Below are 27,068 nucleotides of genomic sequence, written 5' to 3' on the forward strand. Positions count from 1 at the left end.
GTGGAACATGCCTGTGATCCCAGCCACTTGGGAGGCTGAGGCAGAGGGATTGCAAGTTCAAGGACAGCCTTAGCAATTTAGCAAGATCCTGTCTCAAAAATATAAAATAAAAAGTCTGGGATTACTTCAGTAGTAGAGCACCCCTGGGTTTAATCCAAGTACCACACACACAAAAAAAGAAAAAAATAGATAAATGTGTCAGTGGTGGTCAGCTATGGGTGAAAATAAAGGAAAGGAGATAGTGATAGAACACCCGTGGGGTTTGAGAGGAGAATGGTCAGGGAAGGTGTCTTTGATGAGGTGAGCGGAGAGGGATGAATAATGCATGTGACATGGAGATGGTGTTCTGGCAGAAAGAGCAGCCAGTGAGAAGGCCCTGAGGAACAGATTGTGTGTGTTCCAACAAAAGTAAGGAGGTCAGCTGGGTGGAAGGTCCAGGAGAGGAGGTCGGAGAGGTAGGGAAGGGCAGGCAGGTAGGCACAGCTTGCCGCCATGGGTTGAACTTTGGACTTGATTCTAAGTGGTGGGGGAAGCCATTGATGAACAGACTTACCTCACAAGGGCTGATAATATTTGATTTTACCAAAGGGGTAAGTGGAAAATTCTAAGAAGAATCATTTGAACTCATGCATGAGAAGTTCTAGGACAGGTTTCTAGTTGAGTGACTGTGAACATCTGAGAAAAGATTAAGCCATGATCGTTAACACCAGCCAAACTTCCCCTTCATCGCTACAATTGGATGGCCCCAAACAACTTATATCCAGCAAAGCTTTTGGCATTAGTCCTTAGAGACAAGACAGAAACGTGAGCTGGATCATAGGGACTCGGATTGAGACTTGATGGTCTAAATCTCTATGGTGGTGTCTCAAAGCTCCACTGTGGCCCTGGGCTGTCTGGCATTGTCATGAGTTCCTTGCATGGAGGCAGAGGAAGCCACTTTTCACCCTGCAGATGGTTGCTGGCTGGGGTGAAGAGGAGAAAGGGGGCGCCAATACAATGGGTGACTGGAGTAGATTCAAGGCAGCCTTGACAGATTGTAAAGTTGGGTTGAAACCAACAAGATGAAATTCACCAAGGAAGAGTGCTAAATCCTGTGTTTTGGTTCCAAAAAAAAAAAAAATGGTTACATAAGAATAAGACTGGGAATCTGGTTAGATGGAAATTTCTGTTGAAAGAAATAGAGCTGCTGGTGCACACCTGTAATCCCAGTGACTCGGGAAGCTAAGGAAAGAAGATCACAAGTTCAAGGACAGATTCAGCAAATTAGCAAGACCTTGTCTCAAAATAAATAAACAGGGCTGAGGTTGTGGCTCAGTCAGAGAGTGCTTGCCTCACATATGTGAAGCACTGGGTTCTATTCTCTGCACTACATATAAATAAATGAATAAAAGGCCCATCCAGAACTAAAAAATACATATATATTTAAAAATAAATAAAAAGGGTTAGGGATGTAACTCAGTGGTTGAGTGCTTCTAGATTCAATCCCTAATAGTGAAGGGGAAAAAAAAATAGGAGGAGGAAGAGAAGAAGCAAGGAGGGAAGAGAAGGAAAAAAGAGGAGGATGATAAATATCCAGTGGACCTAACCAGGAGGGAAGCCTGCTGTCCTTTGGGGAACAAGGTCTTTGCCTTGAGTATCCAGTCCCCTCCTGGGCACCATATTGTGCAAAAGAGAAGGTGACTAGCCAGTGTCAACCAAGAGAGGTTTTCAGCATCAAGTTAGATGAGGATTTGATGATACAGAGCAGAAGCTGAGTGATGTTGACAGCTGGAAATAATGAACTGAGAGAAAAGAAAGGTTGGCTGGGGCTACTCTTCAAATGTGGGGTGTAATGACTGGCGGAGAAAGAAAAGATCCAGGCTGTCATTGGTGAGGCCAGAGCTAGTGGGACCAACAGATGATTCTCGGAGAAAAAATGCTGGAAGAACATTCTAGCTAGGGTATCTACCCTGGAATGGGTCTTATCACCTAAGGGAAGGTGAGCCCCCTCCTTTTTCTAGGCCAACCACAGCCCCATTTATTGCACATCTGCTCCTGACAGGTTTGTACTGGATTCTACATCGTCATTTCATTTAATTGTTACAACAACCCTATCAGGTAGATGATTACAATTCCCATGACAAACAATGACTGAGGACCATAACGCTAAATGAACTTGCAGGTGACAATAAGAGGCTGAGGCTAGATGCGCCCCCAGATCTGAGTAATTCAGAATTTTAGAGAGTCCAACCTGCATAGCACTGAGTGTCTGAGGAGAGAAGTGGCAGGGAATTCTTAACACCTTTTTGAGGCAATCATGACCGTACCCCTTTGAAAGCAAGCAATAACCATTCCAGTTTTGCACCAAGTTTCACGAACCCCAAGACTCCCTTAATTGGACTCAACACTCAACACTCCCTGGCTGCTCAGATTCTGGAAGGATGGGGTGGGCAGCAGGCGGGCCGTGTTGAGGTGGCGGGCGGAGCCTGGGCCGCAAGGGGGCGGTGCCCGCAGGCCCGCGGTGCCAGGAGAGGCCTGCAGGGGGCGCTGACGGCAGCTCCGGGCGGAGACAATCGCGCTGAGCGGGCGCCGCAGCCGGAGCGGGAGCCCAAGCGGCGCGGCGCGGCTCGGCGCAGAGCTGGGGCTGAGCGGGGCCGGCCGAGATGGGCCAGGCGGGAGCTATGGACCGCTAGGGCCGGGCCGAGCCGAGCCCCGCGATGCCGCCGCCGAGTGGCCCCAGCGTCCTCGCGCGGCTGCTGCCGCTGCTGGGGCTACTGCTCGGCGGCGCCTCCCGGGCTCCCGGCAAGTCGCCGCCGGAGCCCCCCAGTCCGCAGGGTGAGTCTCGACCGGGAGGGGCAGCGATCGCGGGCCTGCGACTCCGGATCCGGTCCCAGCCCGCCAGCCCCTCTTCGCGGTGCTCGTGAATTGGGGTGCATTCTGTTCACTGAATTGGAGTGGGGGGGAGCTAAGGGGACCTAGGGTCGGCGCTTCTGGGGGAATGTGATGGGTGGAGGAGAGACTGTCCGGAGCGGGGGTCTCCGGGAGACACAATGCGGAGGGCGGGGGTACCCAGGCTTGGCGCCGCCAACCCCCTCCCGACTTGTTTTTCTCCCTCCTGGTCCTCGAGGCGCTGCTGCCTGAGCCATTGTCTACAGAAGACACCCGCCCAGGGGCGGGCTGGGGCGGGCACTGGTTCCGCAGCCCCCCGCAGGTTCCTCACTTTAGACCCCGGCTGGGTGGGGGCGCTGGCATCGACTGCCACCCTGGGCCCGGACGGGGGCTGGGCGCCTAGAGCTGAGCTTGAAGGGGGGAGGGGAAAAGGGGGAGTGGGTGAGGCTGTGGGCGGGATCAACTGCTCAAATGGGGTTCTTCGCCCAGGGAGCCTGACAGCTTCCAGCCGGCCCCCCAGGTTTAGAATTTGGGGTGCACAAATAAGAGCTGATTTTCCCATGATGAACGTGAGGCTGCAGTTGGTGGGCTCTGAGAAAAGGAGTACATTGTGATTCTCAACTCAAGGCGCATGGCTGGGCTGTGGTCGCGGAGCCATGCTGAGTGCCAGCTGGGAAGGCAGGTGCCTGGGTCTCCATCCAGCCCGCGTCCTGCCACTCCTGTCCTCTTCCCGCTCCCAGATCACCCCCTCCTCACCTCACCTCTCCTTCCCAATGGAAGAGACCCTCCCAGCGCCTTACCCAGCCAAGGTGGGTGTGTGAGGTGGGGGTGGGGCCAGCTCCTGCAGCGGGAGAGACTAGGACTCCACACCGATGCCTGGGTGCTTCGGTCTCCATCCACCCCAGCCCTGCGCCCACCTTCCAGCCTCCTGCGCCATCACCCCATACTGCACTTGCCTCCTCTGTCTGATGGCCCTATCTCTGCCTGAAACCATCTTCTCTGCTCCTCAACCCCCCCCACCACCACCACCTTCAAGAAGCTAACAGGAAAGGCAGGGTGGGGGGTCTGGTTGAGGGAAGTGGGATCCGGATGAAGGGAGGAGGTCACATTTCCTACTGGAACGAGGCAGGGCTGAAGCTGAGAAGCAGGCATTGTATGGAATGTTTGGCTTTGAGGAATGGGGAAGGATCTCCTTCTGCCTCAGTCTCCCCTGATTTCCCAGGGAGTACAGGAGGCTTTGCCAAGTAGAAGGAGTTCCTAGTTTCTTAGAAAGTCCCTCTGTCAAGGCCCTGCACCCCAGGGGAGACAGCCCAGGGAACTGGTGGAAATAGAGACTAGCTAGGGGGTTCTTAGGCAGCTGGCTGGGAGCCCAGGTTGAGGGAAGGGAATCTGCTCCACATCTGCCCCACCCTCAGCTTGGCACTGATATCTCCTCAGGCTTTACCTGCCCACCCGATTTTGTGTCCCCAGTCCCCTCACCTCTTCTGAGACTCTTGAGCCCTTGAGCCCAAGGCATTCCTTCAAGTGACCATTTTTGGTCCCTTATTCCCAGCTGCTCTGTCCAGCTGCTCCCAGCCAGGATAGTAGCCAGGCCCTTCTAGCTTCTCAGAATTCCTACTGTGTGTTGGGGGAGACCAGAGTGGGCTGAGTGTGTGCCCCACCCTACAGGGTTGTGTTCTGGCCTGGGAGGGGAGAGGGAGGTGGGCTCTGGTGAACAGCTGGATGGGATGCCACCAGCAGGCGTGGTCCTGGCCCTGGACTGGAAGCCTGAGATAAAACACCTGTCACTGTTGAGTGTCAGGCTCCACGTGTAAGGCCTTCCTGAAGGGAAGCAGATAGGGTAGATGGGCTGTGGATCCAAGAGCCTGCCTGAGAATCCATGGGAAAACTCGGGTCCCCTCATGCCAGTGGAGTTTAGGATCTCTGCAGGCCAGCCCAGCCCAGCCTGGCTATTCTGGGACTTGGGGCAGAGGCAGCCCTGGAAACCAGAAGAAGGTCTTTCCATCCCAGTTCCCTGCCTGTCAGTTTTCTTTGAGTCTGGTGGGCCCTCCAGATTGCCTTCCCCTTGCTAGGGCCCCAGCTCCCTGCCTGATCTCCTGGGAGGAATGAGGGCGTTGCCATGGTGACTGACTGTCACTGACCAGCTATAGACATGAAGGGGAGGGGTCAGGAGATACTTGTTCAGGCTTAGGGGTTAGAGTGTATCCCTAAATTTGAAGGAAAAGAGACTTGTGCAAAGGTTTCTGGGAAGGAGGGGAATGATGGGAATGTCCAATTCCTTAGTGTCCCCTTCTCAATTTTTCTTCCTTGAGAACTCAAATTCCAACCCAGCTTTCATCCTCCCTTTCTTTTTTCTTTTTAGTATTGGGGAGTGAATCCAGGGGCACTTAACTATTGAGCCATATCCCCAGCCTTCTTTTGTATTTTATTTAGAGACAGGGCCTCACTGAGTTACTTAAGACCTCTCTAAGTTGCTGAGGCTGGCTTTGAAAATGCAATCCTCCTGCCTCAGCCTCCTGAGCCACTGGGATTACAGGTGTGGGCCACCACACTGGTCCCCATCCTCCCTTTCAAACCTGACCTCATCTATCTCTATCTATAGGCCCCTCCTCCTTGAATTCATCCTTTCTCAGCACTCATTTTTCTTCCTGTCCTCAGACACTGGTCTCCTAGGATCAAATAGCTAAGAATTTATGTCCTAGTGATGACTACCAGGTTTGGATCCCAGATTTCTCAACTGTAGTCTATATATCTAAACTCTTTGAGTCTTAGTTTAGCTGTAAAATGGGGAAAGGGCATATTTTATCAAATTTAACACATCATTGACTGTAAGATGCATCATTATTTTGCACTGGGCACTTGCCTGTAATCCCAGCAACTTTAGAGCCTGAAGCAGGAGAATCACAAGTTCCAGGCCTACTCCAGTAACTTAGCAAGACAATTTCTCAAAATAAAATGTTAAAATGGCAGGGAGATATAGCGCAGTGGCAGAGCAACGCTGGGTTCAATTCCCAGTACTGGAAAAAAAAAAAAAAAGAAAAAATGCTATCAATTTTAATGATGACATCATCAATCACAGATAAAACTCAAGTTCAGAAATATTAAAATGTGAAAGGCTGCATGGGTTAGACTTGATGAAATACAGTAATAGCACCACCTACTTCTCAGACTTCATTTAGGCTTAAATAATAGCACTCCATACTTGCTGGCTGTGGCTCAGTGTACTTCTTGCCTGGTGTGCAAGGGAAGCCCTGAGTTCCATCCCCAGAACTACAAAAGTAAATAAATACTGGCTTTCATTATAATACTGGTCTGGCATCAGCCCCGTAATCCCCCATAACCAGCAGCCCATTCTTTTGATCTTGAGGCTTCCCCTAGCTCTCATCCTCCCTCTCGGCTCCTCACTCCCCTCACCCCATCTTGCCCACAGAGATCCTGATCAAGGTGCAGGTGTATGTGAGCGGGGAGCTGGTGCCCCTAGCCCGGGCCTCCGTGGATGTGTTTGGGAACCGGACCTTGCTGGCTGCCGGCACCACAGACTCAGAGGGCGTGGCCACATTACCTCTCAGTTACCGCTTGGGCACCTGGGTACTGGTCACTGCTGCCCGCCCTGGCTTCCTCACCAACTCTGTGCCCTGGCGTGTTGACAAGCTGCCCTGTGAGTGGAGGGGCAGGTGGAGTTGGGAGGGGGGCAGCAGCTGATCCTCCATCAGCCCCTTCCCAAAATAGTCCTCGGGGGTGGAGGGGACAGGCTTTCCAGCAGCTGCTCCCTGGGCTGGGGTATGCAGAATGGGGTGAGGGAGGATGAAACCACTGGGATTTGGGTGTGTGTGGGTGCCTGGAAGGGGGTGTGTGTTTTTCTGGAGCTCATGGGCCACCCCTCTTGCAGTGTATGCATCTGTCAGCCTCTACCTGCTCCCCGAGCGGCCAGCCACCCTCATCCTCTATGAGGACCTTGTGCACATCCTCCTAGGCTCTCCTGGTAAGCCCCACCCTTCCATCCCACACCAACTCCACTTCTTTCCCCCTGACCTGTGTGCAAAAAAACTTTCCTTGAACACATATAAGCTGGGTGCACTTGGGCAAATCACCCAAACCTCTCTAAGCCGTTCTTTGTTCATGTGTAATATGTGGAAGCATAATGTCTTAATCAAATTGAGGCAAGGAGTAAGTAACATCAATTGTGCTGAATCCAGTGACTCAAGCCTGTAATCCCAGTGACTCTGGAGGCTGAAGCAGGAGAATAGTAAGTTCAAGGCCTGCCTCAGCCTGGTGAGATCCTGTTTCAAAATAAAAATTAAAAAGGGCTGGTGATGTAGCTCAGTGGTAGAGCACACCTGGATTCAATCCCTAGTACCAAAGAAATAAATACATTAAGTATGCAAAAAAAAAAAAAAAAAACCACAGAAGGTATTCAATAAATGTTTATAGTCTGCTGGGCTTCTCGTGGTTTCTATTCTCTCTCTACTCCTACTTCCCTGCCACCTTTATTATCATGTATTTTTGCACTTACTGGGTGTCTGGCTGTGAGGAGGCCATGAGAGGGTCCTTCCACAGGTATTGACCACCGATCAAGTGCAAGGCCTGGAGCTATCCTGAAGTGGTCCTTGTCTACCCACAGGCTTTCAATCTCACTCACTTAAATACTTCAGCATCTGCACTGTGCCAGGCATGGTGGCTGGTGCAGGGGCACAATGGTAAAAAAAAAAAAAAAAAAAAAATTAAAAAGTCACAGACAAATAGAAAGACAAACCTCATAACAAACCTTGGAATGGTTGCAGAACTAGTAGGGCAGTAGAGAGAGACAGCTGGATTCAGAGATGACCCTAACCTGCATAGAGCCAAGTGGACCAGAGCACTCGGTGGGCTCAGGAGTAGAAAGCAAGGAGAGACACTTGCTGAGTGTAAGACCTGGCCAAGTCATCAGGGTGATGTGGCAGAAGGGCAGAGTGAGGGTTTGGAAAAGGTTCTGGCCTGGCCATGCTGAGGGTAGATTCCATCCAGCTACCACTAGAGAGCAACAGTGGGTTTGGGAGTGGGAGAAGACCCTCCCCAGTTAAAATTCTTAGCTTGCACTCTTGTTGGCAAATTATTCTTGGCTATCGTATTCACTCTGACCCTGCACCAGAGGCTTCTAAATGCCCCCTGGAGGTTTCTAAAATGCCAGATGGACCTTGCTGCCCAGAGCTACAGCTCTCCCATAGTGCTCATTGCTTTTAGCAGAAGCCCAGACCCTTCCCAGAGCTGGCAGCACCCACCAGGACAGGCAGCCACTGCCTCAGGCTGTGGAGCTTTCTCCTGCCAGTCCTCCTGGAAGTCCTTTCCCACTTTCCTGGCAGAGTCTCACTTGTCCTACAAGACTCCATTCCATGCCTTCCCAGTGCTGGGCTGGTCAGACGCCCCCAGCAGTTAATAAAGAGGCAGGATGGAGTGGGGGTGAGAGGGTGGGTCCTGGTGCCAGAGCTGAGGCATCATTCTGGGATCATGGATGGTGACTTAGAGTAAGTTATCAAACTTCTGCCTCCATTGCGTATCTATGAAATAGAATTGATAATAAAGGCAACCTATCTCAGGGGCTGTTATGCTAATTACAGGGATTACTATAGTATCCAGCTTAGAACAGTGCCCAGTATATTTTAAAGCTTAATAAATGTTATCTATAACCATACAGTATTGGAATTCTGTTTATGTCTATTCCCTTCACCCCAACAGACACACACACACACACACACACACACCTGTCTAATGAAGTAGCTACTATCTGTGTCTATTTAAATTGAAATAACCAAAATTAAAAATTCCTCAAATCCTTACAAATTAAAAATAGATCCACTTCCTCAGTTACATTAACCACATTTCAAATGCTTAATAGCCATGTGCGTCTAGTGGGTATAGTAATGGTCATCACCATCATTCATCATGGTAGAAAGTTCCAATGGTACCTAAAGGACAGTACTATACTAGACTGTGAACCTGAAGGCAGGGAAGCTGGCCACATTCATCTTTGCATTCCAGGAACTGGCCTGGTACCTGCCATACAGGAGACATTAATTCCCTGAGGACATCATTTTAAATGTCATCATTTTATTGGTTTATAAGGAAACAGTGTTTCAAGGACAGCAAGTAACTTGCTGAGGGTCACATAGACAGGATTGGAGGTTTCAGGTCCACATCTCTTCCAGGCTAACATTTGGACTGCCCAATTCTCTCCAAGTCATCCCTGGCCTTCCCAATTGGCCCGACCCCACGGCCCCCTTCTTAGATATTTGCTTTTTGCCCTGGTCCCTGGCTAGGCCACTGCAGTCCCTCTCTCCATCCAGGAGCCCGATCCCAGCCCTGGGTGCAGTTCCAGCGCCGGGCTGCCCGCCTGCCTGTCAGCTCCACCTACAGCCAGCTCTGGGCCTCGCTCACACCTGCCAGCACCCAGCAGGAAATGCGGGCTTTCCCTGCCTTCCTGGGCACCGAGGCCTCCAGCTCAGGTATGCTAGGTACCTGGTATAGCAGGGACTCCCTCCCCTCCCCAGGAGTTAGACCTCAGTCCTGTGTCCTCTTCCCTTAGGCAATGGCTCCTGGCTGGAGCTGATGCCCCTGGCTGCTGTGAGTGTGCACCTGCTGACAGGCAATGGGACAGAGGTGCCGCTCTCAGGTCCCATTCACCTGTCCCTGCCAGTGCCCTCAGAGCCTCGTGCCCTGGCTGTGGGCACCAGCATACCAGCTTGGAGGTTTGACCCCAAGAGTGGTAAGTGTCTCAGGGAGCTTCAGGTGCTGGAGTTTGGGGAAAGAAAATTGGACTTAGGTGGTGGTTGGTGGAGGGACATTGAGTTTGATGAGACCATGCCTCTCCCAGGACTGTGGGTACGAAATGGCACTGGTGTGATCAGGAAGGAAGGCCGGCAGCTCTACTGGACCTTCATCTCCCCCCAGTTGGGGTACTGGGTGGCTGCTATGGCCTCCCCCACGGCTGGTGAGAGTGGTGGGGCATTGGGGCAGGGGACAGTGGTGGAAGGGAAGGATGGAAGAGTGGACATTTTATGAAAGGCAGAAAGAGCATCCACATCTGAACACTAAGCCCCTGTCTGGCACAGGGCTGGTCACTATCACGTCAGGCATCCAGGATATTGGCACCTACCATACCATCTTCCTGCTGACCATCCTGGCAGCCCTGGCCCTGCTGGTGCTCATTCTGCTGTGTCTGCTCATCTACTATTGCCGGTGAGTGTATGGGGGACCTCCACCTCCTTTTATCTGAGGCCTGCTGTATGCCTGGTCTTGGGCTGGGCACTGGGGGCCCAAAGATGCACCAACAATTCTGATCCTTGCAGTGCCATCAGGAAAAAACTGCATGTGCAAAAGTAAAGACCAGAAAGTCTAGCAGCTTAAGAGGAGTGGGGGGACAAGTGGTAGGATCTGCAGGCCAGACCCCTCTAGAGACAATCTGTGGCTGCTCCTACCAACCCAGCTCTTATATCCAGGGTACTCCAGGCACACTCCTAGTTGGCTTAGGTGCCCTTCCAGGGTCTCAGGATGCAGTTTCCCAGATGGACCTCAGCTGCTGGATGGCCTCCCACTGCACCCTTAACCCTTCCACAACCTCTCTGAGGCCCTTTCCTGCCGACCCCCCATCTCTCCTGAACGCACCAGGCGCGAGCCCCAGTCCTCCAACTATCTTCACCCCTCGGTCTGCAACAGCATGGTTTAGGCAGCCACTCTGGCCCTCACCCTCGGCCTTTCCTGAGGGTCGCAGTCTCCCTCTCCAGGAGGCGATGCTTGAAGCCAAGGCAACAGCACCGCAAGCTGCAGCTCTCCGGACCTTCTGACGGTAACAAACGAGATCAGGCCACCTCGATGTCCCAGCTCCACCTCATCTGTGGAGGACCCCTGGAGCCCGCCTCGTCGGGGGACCCCGAGGCCCCACCTCCAGGACCCCTGCACTCGGCCTTCTCTAGCTCCAGGGACTTGGCCGCTTCCCGAGACGACTTCTTCCGTGCCAAGCCGCGCTCCGCCAGCCGCCCCGCCGCGGAGCCTCCGGGTGCCCGCGGGGGTGAGGGTGTCGGGCTCAAGGGCGCCCGCTCGGTCGAGGGGCCTGGCGGACTGGAGCCCGGCCTGGAGGAGTACCGGCGGGGGCCTGCGGGGGCCGCCGCCTTCCTGCACGAGCCGCCCTCGCCGCCGCCGCCTTTCGACCATTACCTGGGCCACAAGGGGGCGGCCGAAAGCAAGACCCCCGACTTCCTGCTCTCGCAGTCGGTGGACCAGCTGGCGCGGCCGCCGTCGCTCAGCCAGGCGGGGCAGCTCATTTTCTGTGGCTCCATTGACCATCTTAAGGACAATGTCTACCGCAACGTCATGCCCACCCTGGTGATCCCTGCACACTACGTGCGCCTCGGCGGCGAGGCTGGCGCCGCGGGAGTGGGCGATGAGCCCACCCCGCCAGAGGGCTCGGCCTCCGGCCCAGCGCGCCCTTTTCCCCAGCCCGACCCCCAGCGCCCGCTGATGCAGGGCCACTCGGGCGCGGGGGGCGAGGGCGGTGGTGGTGGCGGCGGCGAGGGCTGGGGGGGCGGGCGCTCGGCGCCCGTCAGCGGCTCCGTCACTATCCCGGTGCTGTTCAACGAGTCCACCATGGCGCAGCTCAACGGGGAGCTGCAGGCGCTGACCGAGAAGAAGCTGCTGGAACTGGGCGTGAAGCCTCATCCGCGCGCCTGGTTCGTGTCCCTGGATGGGCGCTCCAACTCACAGGTGCGCCACTCCTACATCGACCTGCAGGCGGGAGGCGGGGGCCGCAGCACCGACGCCAGCCTGGACTCCGGCGTCGACGTGCACGAAGCGCGGCCCGCGCGCCGGCGACCCCCGCGGGAGGAGCGGGAGCGCGTCCCGCCCGCCGCCCCGCCGCCGCCCCCCGCACCCCCGCGCCTGGCGCTCAGCGAGGACACGGAGCCCAGCAGCAGCGAGAGCCGCACTGGCCTCTGCTCCCCGGAGGACAACTCGCTGACGCCGCTGCTGGACGAGGTGGCGGCTCCCGAGGGCCGGGCGGCCACCGTGCCCCGAGGTCGGGGCCGCAGCCGTGGGGACAGTTCCCGCAGCAGCGCCAGCGAGCTGCGACGCGACTCGCTCACCAGCCCGGAGGACGAGCTGGGGGCAGAAGTGGGCGACGAGACCGGCGACAAGAAGAGCCCCTGGCAGCGGCGGGAGGAGCGGCCGCTAATGGTGTTCAACGTCAAGTAGCGCCGCCTCCGGGCCTGCCCCCGCCGCTCCCGCCCCACCCGGTCCCCAGGCTTCGGGCCCCGGGGAGCTGCTGGGGCACTCACTCTTAGCCCGGAAGGGTGCCCAGGGGCCTGCGGAGCCGGCCGTGGTATGTGCTGGGTATGTTTTGGGAAGGGACCCAGGCTTTGCCTCCAAGCCTAGGGAGGTGGGAAGGGTCAGGCCTCCCATTGGGAGGGGCTGGGGAGGAGGGCTGGGGGGGAAGCAGTGCCTGTATAAACGTGGTTGTACATAGAAAGCTCTATGGAGAGCAGGAGGGGCGACCTGGCCTTGGCTGCTAGTGTGAGGGCTGGGAAGGGAGGGGCATTCTGTGTACCCCTGGGTTGGGAGGGGGTGCTGCTTGCTGACTAGCCTCTGGGTTACGTGTTACAGGGCTGGTGGCTGGGGCAGCCCTGGGGACTGGGGGGTAATGTGATGGGGCCGCTGTGGGCAAGAGCAAATATAAAACTGGTGAGGTTAAGGCCTTGTGTGACTTTTTATGGGGGAGGGGGAATGCTGGCCCTGGAGGGGGACCCCTGAACAGGGGTGCTAGGGAGGGCAGGCAGGCCAAATCAGACACTGTTAAGAAAGTGTACAAACTTTATTGGAGGCGTGCGCACCTGGGTACACACACATACACACACACACACACACACTCACACACAAAAGTACACATACACCTGTGGTTAGGGGAGAGCACCTGGCCACAGAGTCCACAGAAATTGGGATAGAGGATGGCAGTTTGTAACGTGGCATTTGCCACAGCTCCTTTCTGATAGGAAGGCTTTAGATTGAGGCCCCACCTCCCATGGTGTTGAGGAAACTGAGAATGGGGGAGGGGAGGGGCAGGGAGAATTTGAAGGGAAGAGGTGCTGGGAAGGCCTGAGCAGGTACCCTCTGAGTGGGGTCTCAAGGGCTGTGGTGTGTCTCCAGTCCTCAGCCCCTCTTCACAGCAGCTGTCTGGGGGATGGGCCCCTTAAAGGGGTATCCCAGCGAGGGGTGTCCCAGCGCTGGGTGTTCCTGCGCAAACACTTGGTTCCCTTAGCCCCACAGTGGAAGCCAGCGGGACAACAGTGACGACGATCAGCACAGCAGACACCCTGGATGGTCAGAGGAGGATGAGAGAGTTGGTCAAAAAGGACCTAGCCTTTACCCATATCTAGCCTTTACCCAGGGTCAGGGGTGGCACTGACCTGGCGATAGGGACAGCAGGCCCAGCTCCCTCGTTTATATGGGCAGCAGGTCTGGTTATCATGACAGAAGCGTCCTCCTCCACAGGCCACATCCCTCACATCCACAGTAGAGCCGAGGGCCAGGCGGGCAGCAGGGTAGGAAGAATCCACTTCCTTCTCACAGGTTCTGGCCTTCACGTTGCAGGTATACCCCGCTGGGCAGCAATGCTGGCGATCCTCACAGCACACAGCCTGGGTGACAAAATGGCATCACACTGCTGTGGTTCCCCCTACCCCACTGGACTTAGCATCCTCATCCTATAACAGGCAGGTGGGCACTCACGTGGGGCAACTGGCAGCAGGCCCAACCCCCACTTAGGCTTGGGCAACAGGTCTGCCCCACGGGACAGCTGGTGTGCTGGTCACAGCCGATGTCTCTTGAGTGGGACAGAGAAGCCTGGCGTGTAGGCACCTTCTCCAGTCCAGCTATTATCTTATTCCCCCATTGGCACTGTCCCTCGGCTGTACATGTGTAGCCCTCGGGGCAGCAGTGCAGATGGTCTAAGCAGCAGACAGCCTGGGTTATGGGCAGAAAAAGATATTATAGGAAGCAGCTCTGCAGGGTCCACCTCTCTTGCTCATAGCTCCTACAGCTGGAGACAAATCAGAGAGTTGGGTGCCACTGTGGGCTTGGCAGGGTATAGAAGAGCAAGTAACAGGATTCTGGTCACCCACCTGCCCAGACCATGATGCTGTCCCCCCAGTGCTCTCCCCTACCCATGCACCTCTGGGATAGGACAGCAGCCCCACTCCCCAGAAGAAAGTCTGCAGCAGGTATTGGAGGAGGGACAGCTGGTGAAGTTATCACAGGGAACATCAGTCTTCAAGGATGGTGGATCTGGCAGGCTGAGATGGGCTGGGACCTTCTCCATCCAGGGCACTTGGAGGGTCCCCTGTTCACATGTTCCCTTCTCTGTGTAACACTTAAAGCCTGCTGGGCAGCAGTGTATGTGGTCCTCACAGCATACAGCCTAGGGTGGATGGAGAAGGGCCAGTGGGCACAGGAGTCTAGCCAGCTGCCATCTCTGTTCAACTCAGCCCACCCACTGCTCCCAAGTACCTGTGTAAAAGGACAGCAGCCCCAAGCCCCTGACTGGAGGCGGCAGCAGGTATAGCCATCTGGGCAGCTCACCTCCATGTCACACTTCACCTCCTGCACTGTGAGGTAGGCAGAGAACAAATCAGAAGTGGCACTAGGGACCCTCAGGGTACACCACACTTTGCGGGCTCCACATCTAGAAGCAGATGTTAAGGATGGAGGGTACAGTTTATGCCACCCCACAGTGAACCGAAGGCAAGGCCAGTGTGGAGGAAAGGGGGCTACAGCTGCCTGGTCCCACTCTGTGTCCATCAGCACTGACCCCCACTTCTGTTCCTAGAATAACTTAGAGGAGAGCCCTCATAGTGCAGATGGAATGGGGTCTATGATTTGCCTCTGGTACCTGTGTGTGCTGGCATCTTGGTCAGAAGGTCCGTAGCATTCTCTTTGGAGAGGCACTTACTCTGGATCAGGTCACACACAGTGTCCTGGGGGCAGCAGTGCAGATGGTCGGAGCAGCAGATGGCCTGGGTGGGGACAGGGGTAAGTCTAGTGACTGACTTCCAGTCTCAGGGGAGCACAAGTATTCAGGCTGACAGCTGGCACTGCTCCAATTCCCCACTAGGGGGCAGCACAAGTCCTGAGTCAGCCAGGCTCTCATTACCAGTCAACCAGCCTCAGCCCCTGGAGCCCCTGTAAAGCACTGTCCAGGCCAGTTGGCCATGGGCACACAGCCAAGCTGGCTCTAGCCCCTTACTCACATTGGGCATTGGACAGCAGCCATACTTCCCAGTGGGCAGCTCACAGCAGGTAGAATCATCAGGGCATTGGGACTGTGCATCAGGGCACAAAATAGAGTTGGGCAAAGCTGCTAGAAGAAGAGCAAGGTATGAGGGGGGAAACGAGGGTGAAGGAGAACTTTTTCCCAGCTGCCCGCAATCCCAGTCCTATGCTCTCCCACCTCCTCACCTTCCCCCTTAGTCCTTTTCGCAGGGATCTTCTTTGCCAGGGGGTGGGTGCCTGTGGGTGTGATGCAGCGAGTATGAACCAGGTCACAGGATGCACCATGAGGACAGCAGTGTACTCTGTCTTCGCAGCAAGAAGCCTGAGAAGAGATGGTCCTGATTCCAACTTTTTCCCTCAATCCCCACCCCTAGCTCTGCCCCCACCACCTTCCATTCACCTCCATCTCTCCAAACCTGTACCTGGGGCATTGGGCAGCATCCCCAGGAGCCATCAAGCATAATGCAGCACGTGGAAGAGTCAGGGCATTCGAACTGGCTACCAGGGCACTGGACAGCATCCAAGAGGTTGTTATCTGTGGACAGGATGATCCAGGATTCCACCAACCCAGTTGGTGAAGGTATTCCCCCATCACTCAAGAAGCCGGTGGCACCAGGGCCTGCAGGCCCAGCTACAGGGACCTAGGGATTGGCACTGGGGTTCTAATGATCTCCCAGGATCCCCTAGCCCACTTCTCAGACAAGCCAGTCCCTGCCTCAGAAAGATGACTGGGAGCAGAGAATCTACTAAAAGTTAGTTGGCATTAACTCAGTCCAGTGGGACCCAACCCCACAATGCTAGGAATCCTGCATTTCTCCTGTCCCCTCCTAGAGCTGCCCCTCTGTCCAGAGCCCAGGTTTGCTTAATACAAATACCACACAAATAAGGACACGAGGGCAGGAATCAGGGCCACCCAGCTGGCTGGGCTCCTGGGCACACTAGGATAATGTTGCTCACCACCTGCCCTCCATCAGCACCCCTGCCATACCTGGTCTTCGGAAACAGGATTGCCCATCAGCACTGCAGTGGAAGCCCCAGGGACAGCAGTGGCTGCCATCCCCACATGACACAGCCTATGAGACACAGAGAAGCTTGCATGGGCAAGGTCCTTTATCTGGGGACAGGAAGGTATAGGAAAAGTAAATGCAGATCTAAACCCCTCCTTGGAGCCAGTGACACACTCACCTTGGGGAAAGGGCAGCAACTGGAAGTGCCTGAGATGGTGATGATGCAGGAGTAGCCAGCAGGGCAGTGGGCATGGGTCTGGCAGGTGCTGCTTAGAGGCCTGCTCAATGTTGTAGGCCATTTTTCCTGGAAAAAGAGGGGAGGGGATAAATCAAAGGACCTGGGCCTAGCCTCCTTCTCCAGCCAATCCAGGATCACCCTTGGGAAAATCCAGGCTACCAACTCTTTTTTTTTTTTTTTTTTTTTTTTTTTAAAGAGAGAGTGAGAGACAGAGGGGGACAGAGAGAGAGAGAGAGAGAATTTTAACATTTATTTATTTTTTTTCTTAGTTCTTGGCGGACACAACATCTTTGTTGGTATGTGGTGCTGCTGAGGATCGAACCCAGGCCGCACGCATGCTAGGCGAGCGCGCTACCGCTTGAGCCACATCCCCAGCCCCAGGCTACCAACTCTTGCCTGGCTTAAAGGGCACTCACTGGAACAGGACTGCAGCAGCTGTAGCTGGCTCCTCCTGGGTCCAGGCAGCAGGCTATAGGACAGAACTGACCATCTGGGCACTGTGTTCCAGCCACCAGTCCTGCTACTAATGTGACCCAGCTCACCAGGATCCACATGGTCTGCCTGCAAAATACCAAGGAGTGTTTGGCACCCAACTTAATTAAGCCCATACCATCTTCAATTCTGAGGCCATTCACCATTCCCCAAGCCAAGGTCCAATGCTGAGACTTGCTGAGCTTCTCCTGTTCAAGCAGGCAGAAAGATGTAACTTGAGAGTTTCCTACATGTGTCTTATATGGGTGTCACACATACACCAGCACATGTCTATCATGAGCATGTGTCTACATGAGCTCCATGTTGACGTGAGCGTATGTATGGATCTCTTTCCCCAGCCATGGACTGACACCTGAGTCTCTATGGGTGTGTTGATTCAGGCTTATGAAAGTCAGGAAGGTGTGTGGTTTTTGTGGCTCTCTCCTCTTGCTAGGGTAAATCAGGGCTCCCCTTCTTCAGCCAACCCCTCCAGCTGCCTTCTTGCCTAAGGTCTGCTCCACCTGCATCTTGTTAGAGTGGAATAGTTACGTGATCACATGGGAAACCACAGGGTTAAGAAAGTTGTGAAAAAGGAAGTATGGCGGCCAGTGGAGTCTGGACTGCCTTCCCAGAAGACAGTCACCACCTGCCCATAACTGTCCCCTCTCCACTCAGGTAAGAGGCTGAATCAGCCTTTGAGACAACTGTGCTTTGAGCCCCCACCACCACCATGGCCCTTTTGAACTCCCCAAACACATTCCAACCCCTACCCTGGAAGCAAAACTCAGTTGCATTTGTAAAGACCTTGCCTGCTCATGGGCTGCCCATCTGAGTCAGCAGGAGGAACTGAGCCTTCAGTCTCTGGGGCAGCAGCCTCTCACTTCCCTAACAAGTCTTCCCCCAATTGGCTCAACCAGCTCCATGGGGCAGTGGAGTGATGTTACCCTGCCTAGGGGAGCAAAATGTCCTGTGACCCTCTAGGAAGCCAGTCACAGCTATCTTCATTTCTTTGCAACAACCATCCAAAATAGTGGTGATTACCTTCACTTTTCTTACTTTTTTAAAAAAAAAATATATATATATATATTCTTTATTTGTAAAAAAAAATTTATATTCTTTAGTTGTAGGTGGATACAATACCCCTATTTAATTTTTATGTGGTGCTGAGGATTGAACCCAGTGCCCCATGCATGCCAGGCAAGCACTTCTCCCCTGAGCCACAACCCTAGCCCCTTACCTTCACTTTTCAACGGAGGAAACTGAAACTCAATGATGCTAAGTAACAAATCCGTGTCATGTAACATGTCATGGTGATAACAGGCTTTGAGGGCTCCAGAGCATTTGAGACATGGGTTAATATCACAAGTGGCACCCTAATACTACCTAGGACTGAAACCCAAGCCCCAGGGGGAATAAAAATGTGAGGTACTAGCAGAGCCAAAGGGACAGAAGTGTTTCTTGGGCAAGTGGACCAGGCAGGACAGAATGGGGAGGTGGGATACAGGAATTGCCTGGAAATCACTCTTTTGAGTCTTATTTCTAGAATTGCCATGGACGGATAGTGCAGGCCTCAGAAGTTGCTCCCTGTTTGTGTGCCTCAATTCCCAACGTCTATGTGTGGACACAGGGCAGAGGTGGAGGCAGGAAATCCCACCCAGCCACTCAAACTCAACATCCCTAAAAGGTCATCTCTGGGCCAAATCAGGATGCAGAAGGCTAGTCCTTTCACCCTCTCTCCTTGCCCCACAGATCTCAGGCAAACCATCTACAGACAGCCCCACCTGCTCCTTGGATGTCTAATCTCAACCTTCAGGACACTATCACTATGCACTGGCTTAGTCCGGAAGGGATGCCAATCTGCAGAAGTGAATCTGGCACCCTAGTGACTGATCTGTATTTTCCTTCCTTTTTATCCGGAGGTTAGGGAATATAGTGTATTACTTTAAACGAGTACACACACAAAAACTTACACGCTCGCCACACAAAACCAGGGACTGCGGAGGGAGGCCCAATACCCTTTAGGATTCCAGCGGCGGCCTCTCTGACTCCCACTCCACACAGCTAAATCAGCCAGAGGACAGGCGCCTCATCAAACCCCTAACTCCGTAATCTTCCACTAGGTGGCACCCCCCAACTACGAGTGCCAAGGGGAGTGAAATTTCCCAAAAGGTGAGCCAACTCAGCTGCTAAGGGGTAGGAAAAAGTGGCGGGGAGAGGCGGAAGTTGGCTTGTTTCACCACCCAAGAGAGGAAGTAAGGCAGACGCAACCCATGAGTTCAGTCCCCACTCCCGAGACCCACTTCCAGCCCCTCGCAGCTCCGGGATCGGAGGCGGGTCCACCCACTTCTAGCCGCCGCCGGGGACCACCCACCATCATCAGAAGGGAAAAGAGCCGGCACCTGCTGTAAAGGGTGGAGCTGGCTCAAAGAGGGGCTGCTCCTTGCTTTGAGGGAAAGGGCTGCAGCTTCCCGGCATTTTGGGGAAAGAAAGAGCCCCCTTCTAATGGGGATCTCTGCAATTACTCTCCACCCCCCAAAAAAGAAAAACCCAGAAATCCCCAAAAGAGTTTCTATGAGCGGGTCTATTCTTGTTTCCGTGATGAGATTTCTGAGGAACCCCAAGCACACACTCCTTAGCCAGACCTCTGGTCTTCGCCGCCGCCCTCCTACCTGCGTCGGGGTCCGCGCACGCTAGGTAGCCCGGGTCGGTCAGCTCACGGACTACGGCCCCTCCAGCGTGATGACCCGCCCATCTCAGTTTCCATTGGCTAGGAATGCGGGCTGCCACGTTCCCATTGGTTATCTGTAGACGTAGAGGCGGGGCCATCCTGGAATGGTGTTTCTTTTCTACTTAATTCACTCTCCTCCCCCTTTCCTCTCCTTCCTCACACCCCATTTCTAGGGATCATGTGATTGTGGAATCATATGACACCGGGCCCGCCTCAGCTGGGCAGCCTCTGCTCGCTTCGCCGCCTTTTCTCCTCCTGCAGGCGCTTAAAAGAGTTTCTGTTAGAGACGGTCATTGCGTGTCTAGGGACATTGACAACCAAAAGGGCTGTCTCTGAAGGGATTCCTTCAGGGTCATTCACAGGATATTTGCTTCTGGATCGCCGACATTGTTCATTTCCTCCCTGTTCCATTCAGCAAACTTTGATTAAATGCTAGGTAGCCCAGCAACGAAGGAAGTTGAGGAATAGTTGTGAAGACAAAGATAAACAGCCCCCTGGCCTTTCTTCCCCAAGGGAGAAGGTTGGCTGAAGGCGGGGAAGAAAGATTTAAGTCCACCTTGGGAGCGCCACGATCAGCTGAGTCTTGGAGGACTTTAAATGGAAGTGGGGTTTGGGATGGAGACGTGGGTGGGGGAGGGATGTCGGGAAGAGATTAGGAAACCAGATGGGAAGGGCAACCTTGGGCAGAATTTGAATGCCACGTTCAAGGCAAGGGGCTTGAGGAGCTGTGAGTGCCTGACACAGAGCTGGTCTGGGGGTTGGGGGATGTTCAAGTAGCTTCTAGTTTCAGCTTATTCTCTGCCTTCTAGGAATTGAAATGGTGGGTGAAGGGAGAAAATTTACCAGGCAGTGCAGATTAGCCTGGACAGGAGCCAGATTGCTCAGTGCCAAAGGGCCTGGGCCAGGCAGAGATGGGTGATGGGAGATGGGCCAGGGAAAGCTTGATGCTGGGTCTTGGAGGAAGGGCAGTTATTGCTTTCGCAGAGTGAAAGGAAAGCTCTGCAGGCTGAACGAAGAGCTTGAGCTGAGAGCCAGGCTGGGGTAGGGGGACAAATAGCCAAATTTAGGTGAAGTGGGACTTTGGCAAGGAAGGAGTGGCAGAGTTGTGGAATTGTGTGGCAGGTTTCTTAGCTGAAAACTATAGGGGGCCCAGATAATGAATAATATTCCTGCTAAGGATATAGGACAATTCTTAACCCTTTTGATATATTTGTCTAGATTTCCTCCTTGTGCATCCCAAAGCCAAGGAATATATCTTCTGCTTCCACTGAAACACACACACACACACACACACACACACAAACATACTTTTCATTCCACTTTTAATGAAATGGTAGAATGCAAATCAACAAATGAACCTATTAATCACAACTACATAGAAGCAGGAAAAAACAGAATTCTAAAGCCACTGAAACAAACATCAAGAGTCTAATCTTCAAAGCAATGATTCTCAAATAGGACAATTTTGCCCACCAGGGACATTTGGCAGTGTTTGGAGACATTCTGGATTGTCATCACTTGGAAGTGGGGGATGCTGACAACTGGTGTGGCAGAGGTCAAGGATCCTATCAAATATCCTACAACCCCACACAACAAAGAATCATCCTGTCCAGCATGTGGATAGTGCTGAGGTTGAAAAGGCTTACTCTAGAGAATCACAAATTTCCTCCTTGAAAGAGCCAAAGTTTTCCTCAATCAGAGCTTCTCATGTATTTATTTACATATTAATGAAATCCCCCACAAAACCACACTACAGTTTGGGGATTAAACCCTGGGTTTGACACATGTTAGACAAGTGCTCTAACTGAGCTATGTCCTCAGCCCTTTTTATTTTTTTGAGACAGGATCTTGCTAAATTTCCCCGACTGGCCTGAGTCACTCCAATTACAGGTATATAGTACCATGCCCAGCTTATTTCGTACACCTTTAACAAATGCTGTTTTCTTGGGCTGGGGATGTGGCTCAAGCGGTTGCGCGCCATGCCTGGCGTGCGTGCGGCCCGGGTTCGATCCTCAGCACCACATACCAACAAAGATGTTGTGTCCGCCGAGAACTAAAAAATAAATATTAAAAATTCTCTCTCTCTCTCTCTCTCTCTCTCTCTCTCTCTCTCTCTCTCTCTCCCCTCTCTCACTCTCTCTAAAAAAAAAAAAAAAAAAAAAAAACAAATGCTGTTTTCTGATTTCCCAGCAACCATAGATTATTGAAATATCAAGGCAGTGGCTGGGACTGTGGCTCAGCGGTAGAGCACTTGCCTAGCACATGGGAGGCCCTGGGTTCAATCCTCAGCACCACATAAAAATAAATAAATAAAATGAAGATATTGTGTTCAGTTACAACCAAAAAATTAAAAAAAAAGAAATATCAAGGCAGGCCTGGGGTGTAATTCAGTGGTACAGGGCTTACCTAGCGCATAATGCCCTGAGCTCAATCCTTAGCACAAGTATATCCACTTTGTAGTATGTCTCCATCTTGCCCCTTTCTGAGGAAAGATCAGAAGATTTAGTTTATAAACGTTGTTTCCTTGAGTTTAGCAAACATTGGAAGTGTTCAGTGGGGAAAATTGCAAAGATCAGATTGAATAACACAGAAGTCCTGCATCTTGGAAATGTTGATTATGGGGGCAAAGAGTCATGATTGATACTTTAAGGCCATCAGTCTTAAAGGACAGTATTTAACAGTCGAGGTATTAGCTTGAAGCATTCAGAAGTTTGAAACATGCACTTACTCTGATAACTGTGGTAAGGATGTGTGGAAAAGATTTACTAAAGGATTTGTCAAATGGAGGCAATGAAGAATCACAGCCTTTTGGGACAGGAGTCCCCTCTGCTTCTCCTTTGCTAGCAAAGTAATAGACCTTCTTTTTCCTTTTTCTCAAAATAAATAAATAAATAAATAAATAATAGGAAGGCAATGAACCCATGGCACTTCAGTGAGAGAGTACAGGGGAACATACCGTGGAACTGTGGAACATCTTCCACAGTCCCCAAGAATACCTCCAGTATCCTTACACTGTTCCAATCAGGAACCTCTTCCACTGCTTTTTGCTTTCAAAGATGGAGAATCCTTTTATGAACAAGGAGACTAAAGAGAAGCAAACTTCCAGGACCATAAGAGTGTAACATCAAGGGGCAGGTCCCTATTTATCCATTCCCTGGGGCCTCCCCAGTTTTCTTTGGCCAGTCTTGTGGTTTCCAGGATGCTTCCATCTTTCCTGGCCCAGTCCCACCTGGGCTAGCCTGAGCCTTAGTACCTCAACCTTCGCTCCTTTCAAATTTGCTCATGAGGAAATGAATCACTGCCTGAAATCCCCACAGACATACTCTTTCCTCCACATCTACTACCCAAGTTCCCTGGTCCTTGAACAAACCAGTGCTGCCTGTCTGCGACCTCTAGATGCCCTGCAACCCCGTCAGTTCTCCTTTCTGCCTGCTGTTGCGCAGGACTCTGGCTGCTGCAACAGGCTTAGATTGCAACCACCTCTAACTAGGGCGCTGCCTCACCTGTAACCCGAATGGTCTGGCCTTTTGTCTGGCTCCAAGGTGGGCACTGTATTTGCTTTGACTTCAGTGTGGAGAGGGCAGTCCTGGGTGGCCAGAGGTAGGGAGGGCTGAGCATGGAGCCAGTCTCTGTCCTTTGGGGGTTTTAAATCTTCTTACCTCCCTTCTCCCCTCTGCCCCTTTCTTCTCCTCCCATACTCTTCTCTTTCTTCTCTTCTCCTTCTCTCTCTTTTTTTCTTGTTTTGTTTGTTTGTTGGAAATCCATAATTCAGTATATATGCACCAAAAAGGCTTTTTGATATGCCTATGCCCCTCCCTGATTAATCCTATCCCTCTGCCTTCCACAGGGACTCCTGTTGTCAGTTTGGTGATAGAGTGTCTTTTCCAGTTCTCTGACATCTATTTGCATCCTCAGAAAAAGTTGGGGTTTAGGTTTTTTCCATTAAATATAAGTGAAGCAATACAATACATAAGGTTCTATAATTTGGTGGGGTGGTAGTACTGGGCCTCCCACATGCTAAACCAGCACTCTACTACATCCCCAGCCCATTTAATTTAATAAATTAGTTTATTTAGTGGTACTGGACATTGAAACCAGGGTGCTTTACCACTGAGCTACATTCATAGCCCTTTTATTTTTTATTTTGAGACAGGGTCTCACTAAGTTGTCCAGGTTATTCTTGAACTTGCAACCCTTCTGCCTCAACCTCCCAAGTTCTTGGAATTATAGCGCAAGCCACCACACCTGGATCTGGCTGTTTAATTAAAATAACAGCTTTAAAATGATACATAGTCATGTGTTGCTTAACAGCAGAGATGCTGTTTGAGAAGCGTCATTGAGTGATTTCGTTGTTGTGCAAACACCAGGTTGTACTTACACACACCTAGATTTGCAAAATATTGAAAAGATGTTATTCTATGAACATTGTGTCTCCACTTTGCGGGCTTAGCGATTAGAAGGGCATCTTAGAAGAGGGCTCCCGCAGCACACTGGCAGTGTGGGCTGATTGATGTGAGTCAAGGCCCTGGGGTTCTTCTGCACCAGGTCTTAAAGTGTTCAGTTCACAGCCTGCAATGCTGCCCGAAAGCAAGGCAGTTACCTTGTCCTTAAACGCCTTGAAACCTGGCATCAGTTCTCCTCCTTTTGGGTAAAAGTCCTTTCAGGCATCCATTTTCATAATAGAGAGTTGTCAGCCATATGGAAGGTAAACTTGGCAGGGTATGGTGGCGCTTGCCTGTAATCCTAGAGATTTGGGAGGCTGAGGCAGGACAGTCTTAAATTTAACCAGCCTGGGAAATTTAGGAAAATCCTGTCTCAAAAATAAAAAGGGTTGGGGGGGACTGGGGTTGTAGCTCACATGCGTGAGGTCCTGGGTTCAACCCTCAGCACCACATAAAAATAAATAAATAATAAATAAATAAATATGTCCATCTACAACTAAAATAATATTTTAAAAATTAAAAAATAAAAATAAAAAGGGTTGGAAGTATAATTCAGTGGTAGAGTGACCCTGGGTTCAATCTTTAGTACTGAAAAAAAAAAGACAATTCAGTGGTTTTAGCATATTAACAGAGTGGTGCAACCATTACCACAATCAATTTCAGACCATTTTCATCGAGCCAAAGGTAGCTTTGTGCCATTAGTAATCACTCCCTATTCCCTCCACCCTTCTCTAGCACTGGGAAACCACTAATCTACTCTCTAGATCTATAGATTTGCCTATTTGGGACATTTGATAGAAATAAAAGTTCACAATATGTGAACTGTGACTGGCTTCTTTCAAAGTGTATCATAGCACATCTGAGTATGTTGTTCTTTTTATTGACAAAAAATATTCTATTATATAAATATACCAAAATTTGTTTAATCACTCATCAGTTTGTCACTGGACAGGGTGGGGTCCAAGGAGATGTCTCCAAGCGAGCAGTGGGACCTCAACTCAGCCTAGGCAGGTTTTTTGTTTTGTTTTGTTTTTTAATGTGGTGCTGAGGATCCAACCCAGTGCCCTACATGTGCAAGGCAAGCACTCTGCCAATGAGCCACAACCCTAACCCCTGGGCAGGTATTTTGACTTCACTGATAAAAAAAAAAAAAAAAAAAAAAATTCAGAACATGTCAAAAGCAAGGTACAAGCAAAGATTTGTTAAAGGACAGCAAAGCAAAGGTGTACATACCCCAAAGGCAAGGTGGGGATACTTTTTGCTTCTCAGAGGAGTGACACCCCAAGGATGAGCTTTCTGATAACATACAGGAGTTTTCTGGGAAGAAAACTGTTGGTTCGCTGGGCGTGGTGGTGCACACCTATAATCCCAGCAGTTTAGGAAGCTGAGGCAGGAGGATCCCAAGTTCAAAGCCAGCCTCAGCTACAGCAACTCAATGAGACCCTGTCTCTAAATAAAATACAAAATAGGGCTGGGTGTGAAGCTCAGTGGTTGAGTCTCCCTGAGTTCAATCCCCAGTACCAAAAAAAAAAAAAAAGAAAGAAAGAAAGAAAAGAAAGAAATTGCAGGTTCCCAAGCAACCTTTTGTGAAAATCAAATCCTTTGTTAATCATTTGGGGTTCAGAATGTATCTTTCTGGTTAAGCAGTCTAGTCATAAATCAGTTGTGAGCACATTGTGTAGGTCTTTACTCCTGGTGACATTTAAATTGATTATTTTTTTTGTTTGTTTGTTTTAGTTGAGCTGGTACAAGCATACAATGAAGGTTTTGTTCATTTATCTAAAGAGACAAGCATGGCTGGTCATGCTCATAGATCCCGATCTCCCTGTAGTAAGGGTCTCTTTCTTTCTCTGTCTGCACCTATAGCCCACCTACCTCAAACTGATGAACACTGGGTTGTTGCCACTTTTTGGCTAACATGAAGAGTGCTGCTGTGACTATTTCTATTCAAGTTTTTTTTTTTTTTAAGAGAGAGTGAGAGAGAGAGAGAGAATTTTTTTTAATGTTTATTTTTTAATTTTCGGCAGACACAACATCTTTGTTTGTATGTGGTGCTGAGGATTGAACCTGGGCGGCTCGCATGCCAGGCGAGCGCACGACTGCTTGAGTCACATCCCCAGCCTTTTTTTCTTTTCTTTTTTTTTAGAGAGAGAGAGAGAGAATTTTTTTTTTAATATTTATTTTTCAGCGGACACAACATCTTTGTCTACATGTGGTGCTGAGGATCGAACCCGGGCCGCATGCATGCCAGGCGAGCACGCTACCAGTTGAGCCACATCCCCAGCCCCCTATTCAAGTTTTTGTATGGGCATGTTTTTGTTTCTCTTGGGTGAATACCTAGAAGTAGAATTACTGGGTCATATAGTAATTTTATGTTAACATTTTGAGTAACTCCAGCATGTTTTCCAAAATAGCTAAACCACTGTTTCATTCTCATGAGCAATGTATCAGAGTTTCAATTTCTCCTCATCCTCACTAACTTCTGTTTAATCCTCTGTCTTTGTTATTATAACCATCTTTTTCTTTTTTTCTTTCTTTTTTTTTTTTTTTTTCTTTCTCTGGTGCTGGAGGTGAAATCCAGGGCCTCAAGCACGCTAAGAAATTTTTCTACCACTAAGCTACACCTCTCAGCCCTCATCCTAAATTTTTAGTGTGGTCCGGGAGATTCAAGACTCAGGAAAGTCAACTGTGCCTTTGAAGTCCAAGAGGGCTTGCTAAAGATGGGATGTTGCTAAATTGCCCAGGCTGGCCTTGAACTTGCAATCCTTCTGCCTCAGCCTCCTGAGTTGCTGAGATTATAGGCATGTGCTACCATATCTATTTATTCTAGATAATACATATGTTGCAGATATTTCCTTCCAGTCTGTCATTAATCTCTTGTGGTTGTTTTATCATCTGAAATCTATTTATCAGTCTTGCTTTGTGGCTTCTGCTTCCCTCCCCTTTTTGCTTAAGAAGTTACAAATATGAGCTGGGGTGGAGTTCATGGTAGGGTGTATATTTAGCATGTGTGAGGCCCTGGGTTC

General features: G+C 51.3%; 2 protein-coding genes across 3 annotated transcripts; one reads left to right on the top strand and one right to left on the bottom strand.

Moving 5' to 3' along the window:
* Positions 1-2,517: 2,517 nt before the first annotated feature.
* Positions 2,518-12,583, top strand: Fam171a2 (family with sequence similarity 171 member A2). The gene is made up of 8 exons (XM_078041982.1): positions 2,518-2,814; positions 6,299-6,526; positions 6,758-6,850; positions 9,189-9,347; positions 9,428-9,607; positions 9,716-9,832; positions 9,954-10,080; positions 10,626-12,583. The coding sequence occupies exons 1-8, from the start codon at positions 2,697-2,699 to the stop codon at positions 12,085-12,087; spliced, it is 2,484 nt and encodes an 827-aa protein (XP_077898108.1). The 5' UTR covers positions 2,518-2,696; the 3' UTR covers positions 12,088-12,583.
* Positions 12,584-12,684: 101 nt separating this feature from the next.
* Positions 12,685-19,692, bottom strand: Grn (granulin precursor). 2 transcript variants are annotated; one of them, XM_013359938.4, is made up of 13 exons: positions 19,542-19,692; positions 16,818-16,962; positions 16,342-16,467; positions 16,145-16,229; positions 15,579-15,691; positions 15,343-15,478; positions 15,135-15,241; positions 14,777-14,900; positions 14,395-14,492; positions 14,060-14,305; positions 13,618-13,851; positions 13,296-13,526; positions 12,685-13,202 (listed from the first exon to the last, which is right to left on the bottom strand). In XM_013359938.4, the coding sequence occupies exons 2-13, from the start codon at positions 16,953-16,955 to the stop codon at positions 13,050-13,052; spliced, it is 1,791 nt and encodes a 596-aa protein (XP_013215392.2). In that variant the 5' UTR covers positions 16,956-16,962; positions 19,542-19,692; the 3' UTR covers positions 12,685-13,049. The 2 variants fall into 2 exon arrangements, with proteins under 2 accessions (XP_013215392.2, XP_005328175.2); XM_005328118.5 differs by having other exon boundaries at positions 15,135-15,244.
* Positions 19,693-27,068: the final 7,376 nt, after the last annotated feature.

This window comes from Ictidomys tridecemlineatus, chromosome 3 (assembly GCF_052094955.1).
Source record: "Ictidomys tridecemlineatus isolate mIctTri1 chromosome 3, mIctTri1.hap1, whole genome shotgun sequence".
Lineage (NCBI taxonomy): Eukaryota > Metazoa > Chordata > Mammalia > Rodentia > Sciuridae > Ictidomys > Ictidomys tridecemlineatus.

Bases quoted from the DNA above. Each gene is read 5' to 3' on its own strand.
- Fam171a2 (XM_078041982.1), top strand. From the start codon at position 2,697: ATGCCGCCGCCGAGTGGCCCCAGCGTCCTCGCGCGGCTGCTGCCGCTG. The intron at 9,608-9,715 runs GTAAGTGTCTCA...TGCCTCTCCCAG, and splicing joins GAGGTTTGACCCCAAGAGTG to GACTGTGGGTACGAAATGGC. The intron at 9,833-9,953 runs GTGAGAGTGGTG...TGTCTGGCACAG, and splicing joins TATGGCCTCCCCCACGGCTG to GGCTGGTCACTATCACGTCA.
- Grn (XM_005328118.5), bottom strand. From the start codon at position 16,955: ATGTGGATCCTGGTGAGCTGGGTCACATTAGTAGCAGGACTGGTGGCT. The intron at 15,245-15,342 runs GTGAGGAGGTGG...CTCTTCTTCTAG, and splicing joins GAAAAGGACTAAGGGGGAAG to CAGCTTTGCCCAACTCTATT. The intron at 13,852-14,059 runs GTGCATGGGTAG...CCCATAACCCAG, and splicing joins GCTGCTGTCCTATCCCAGAG to GCTGTCTGCTGCTTAGACCA.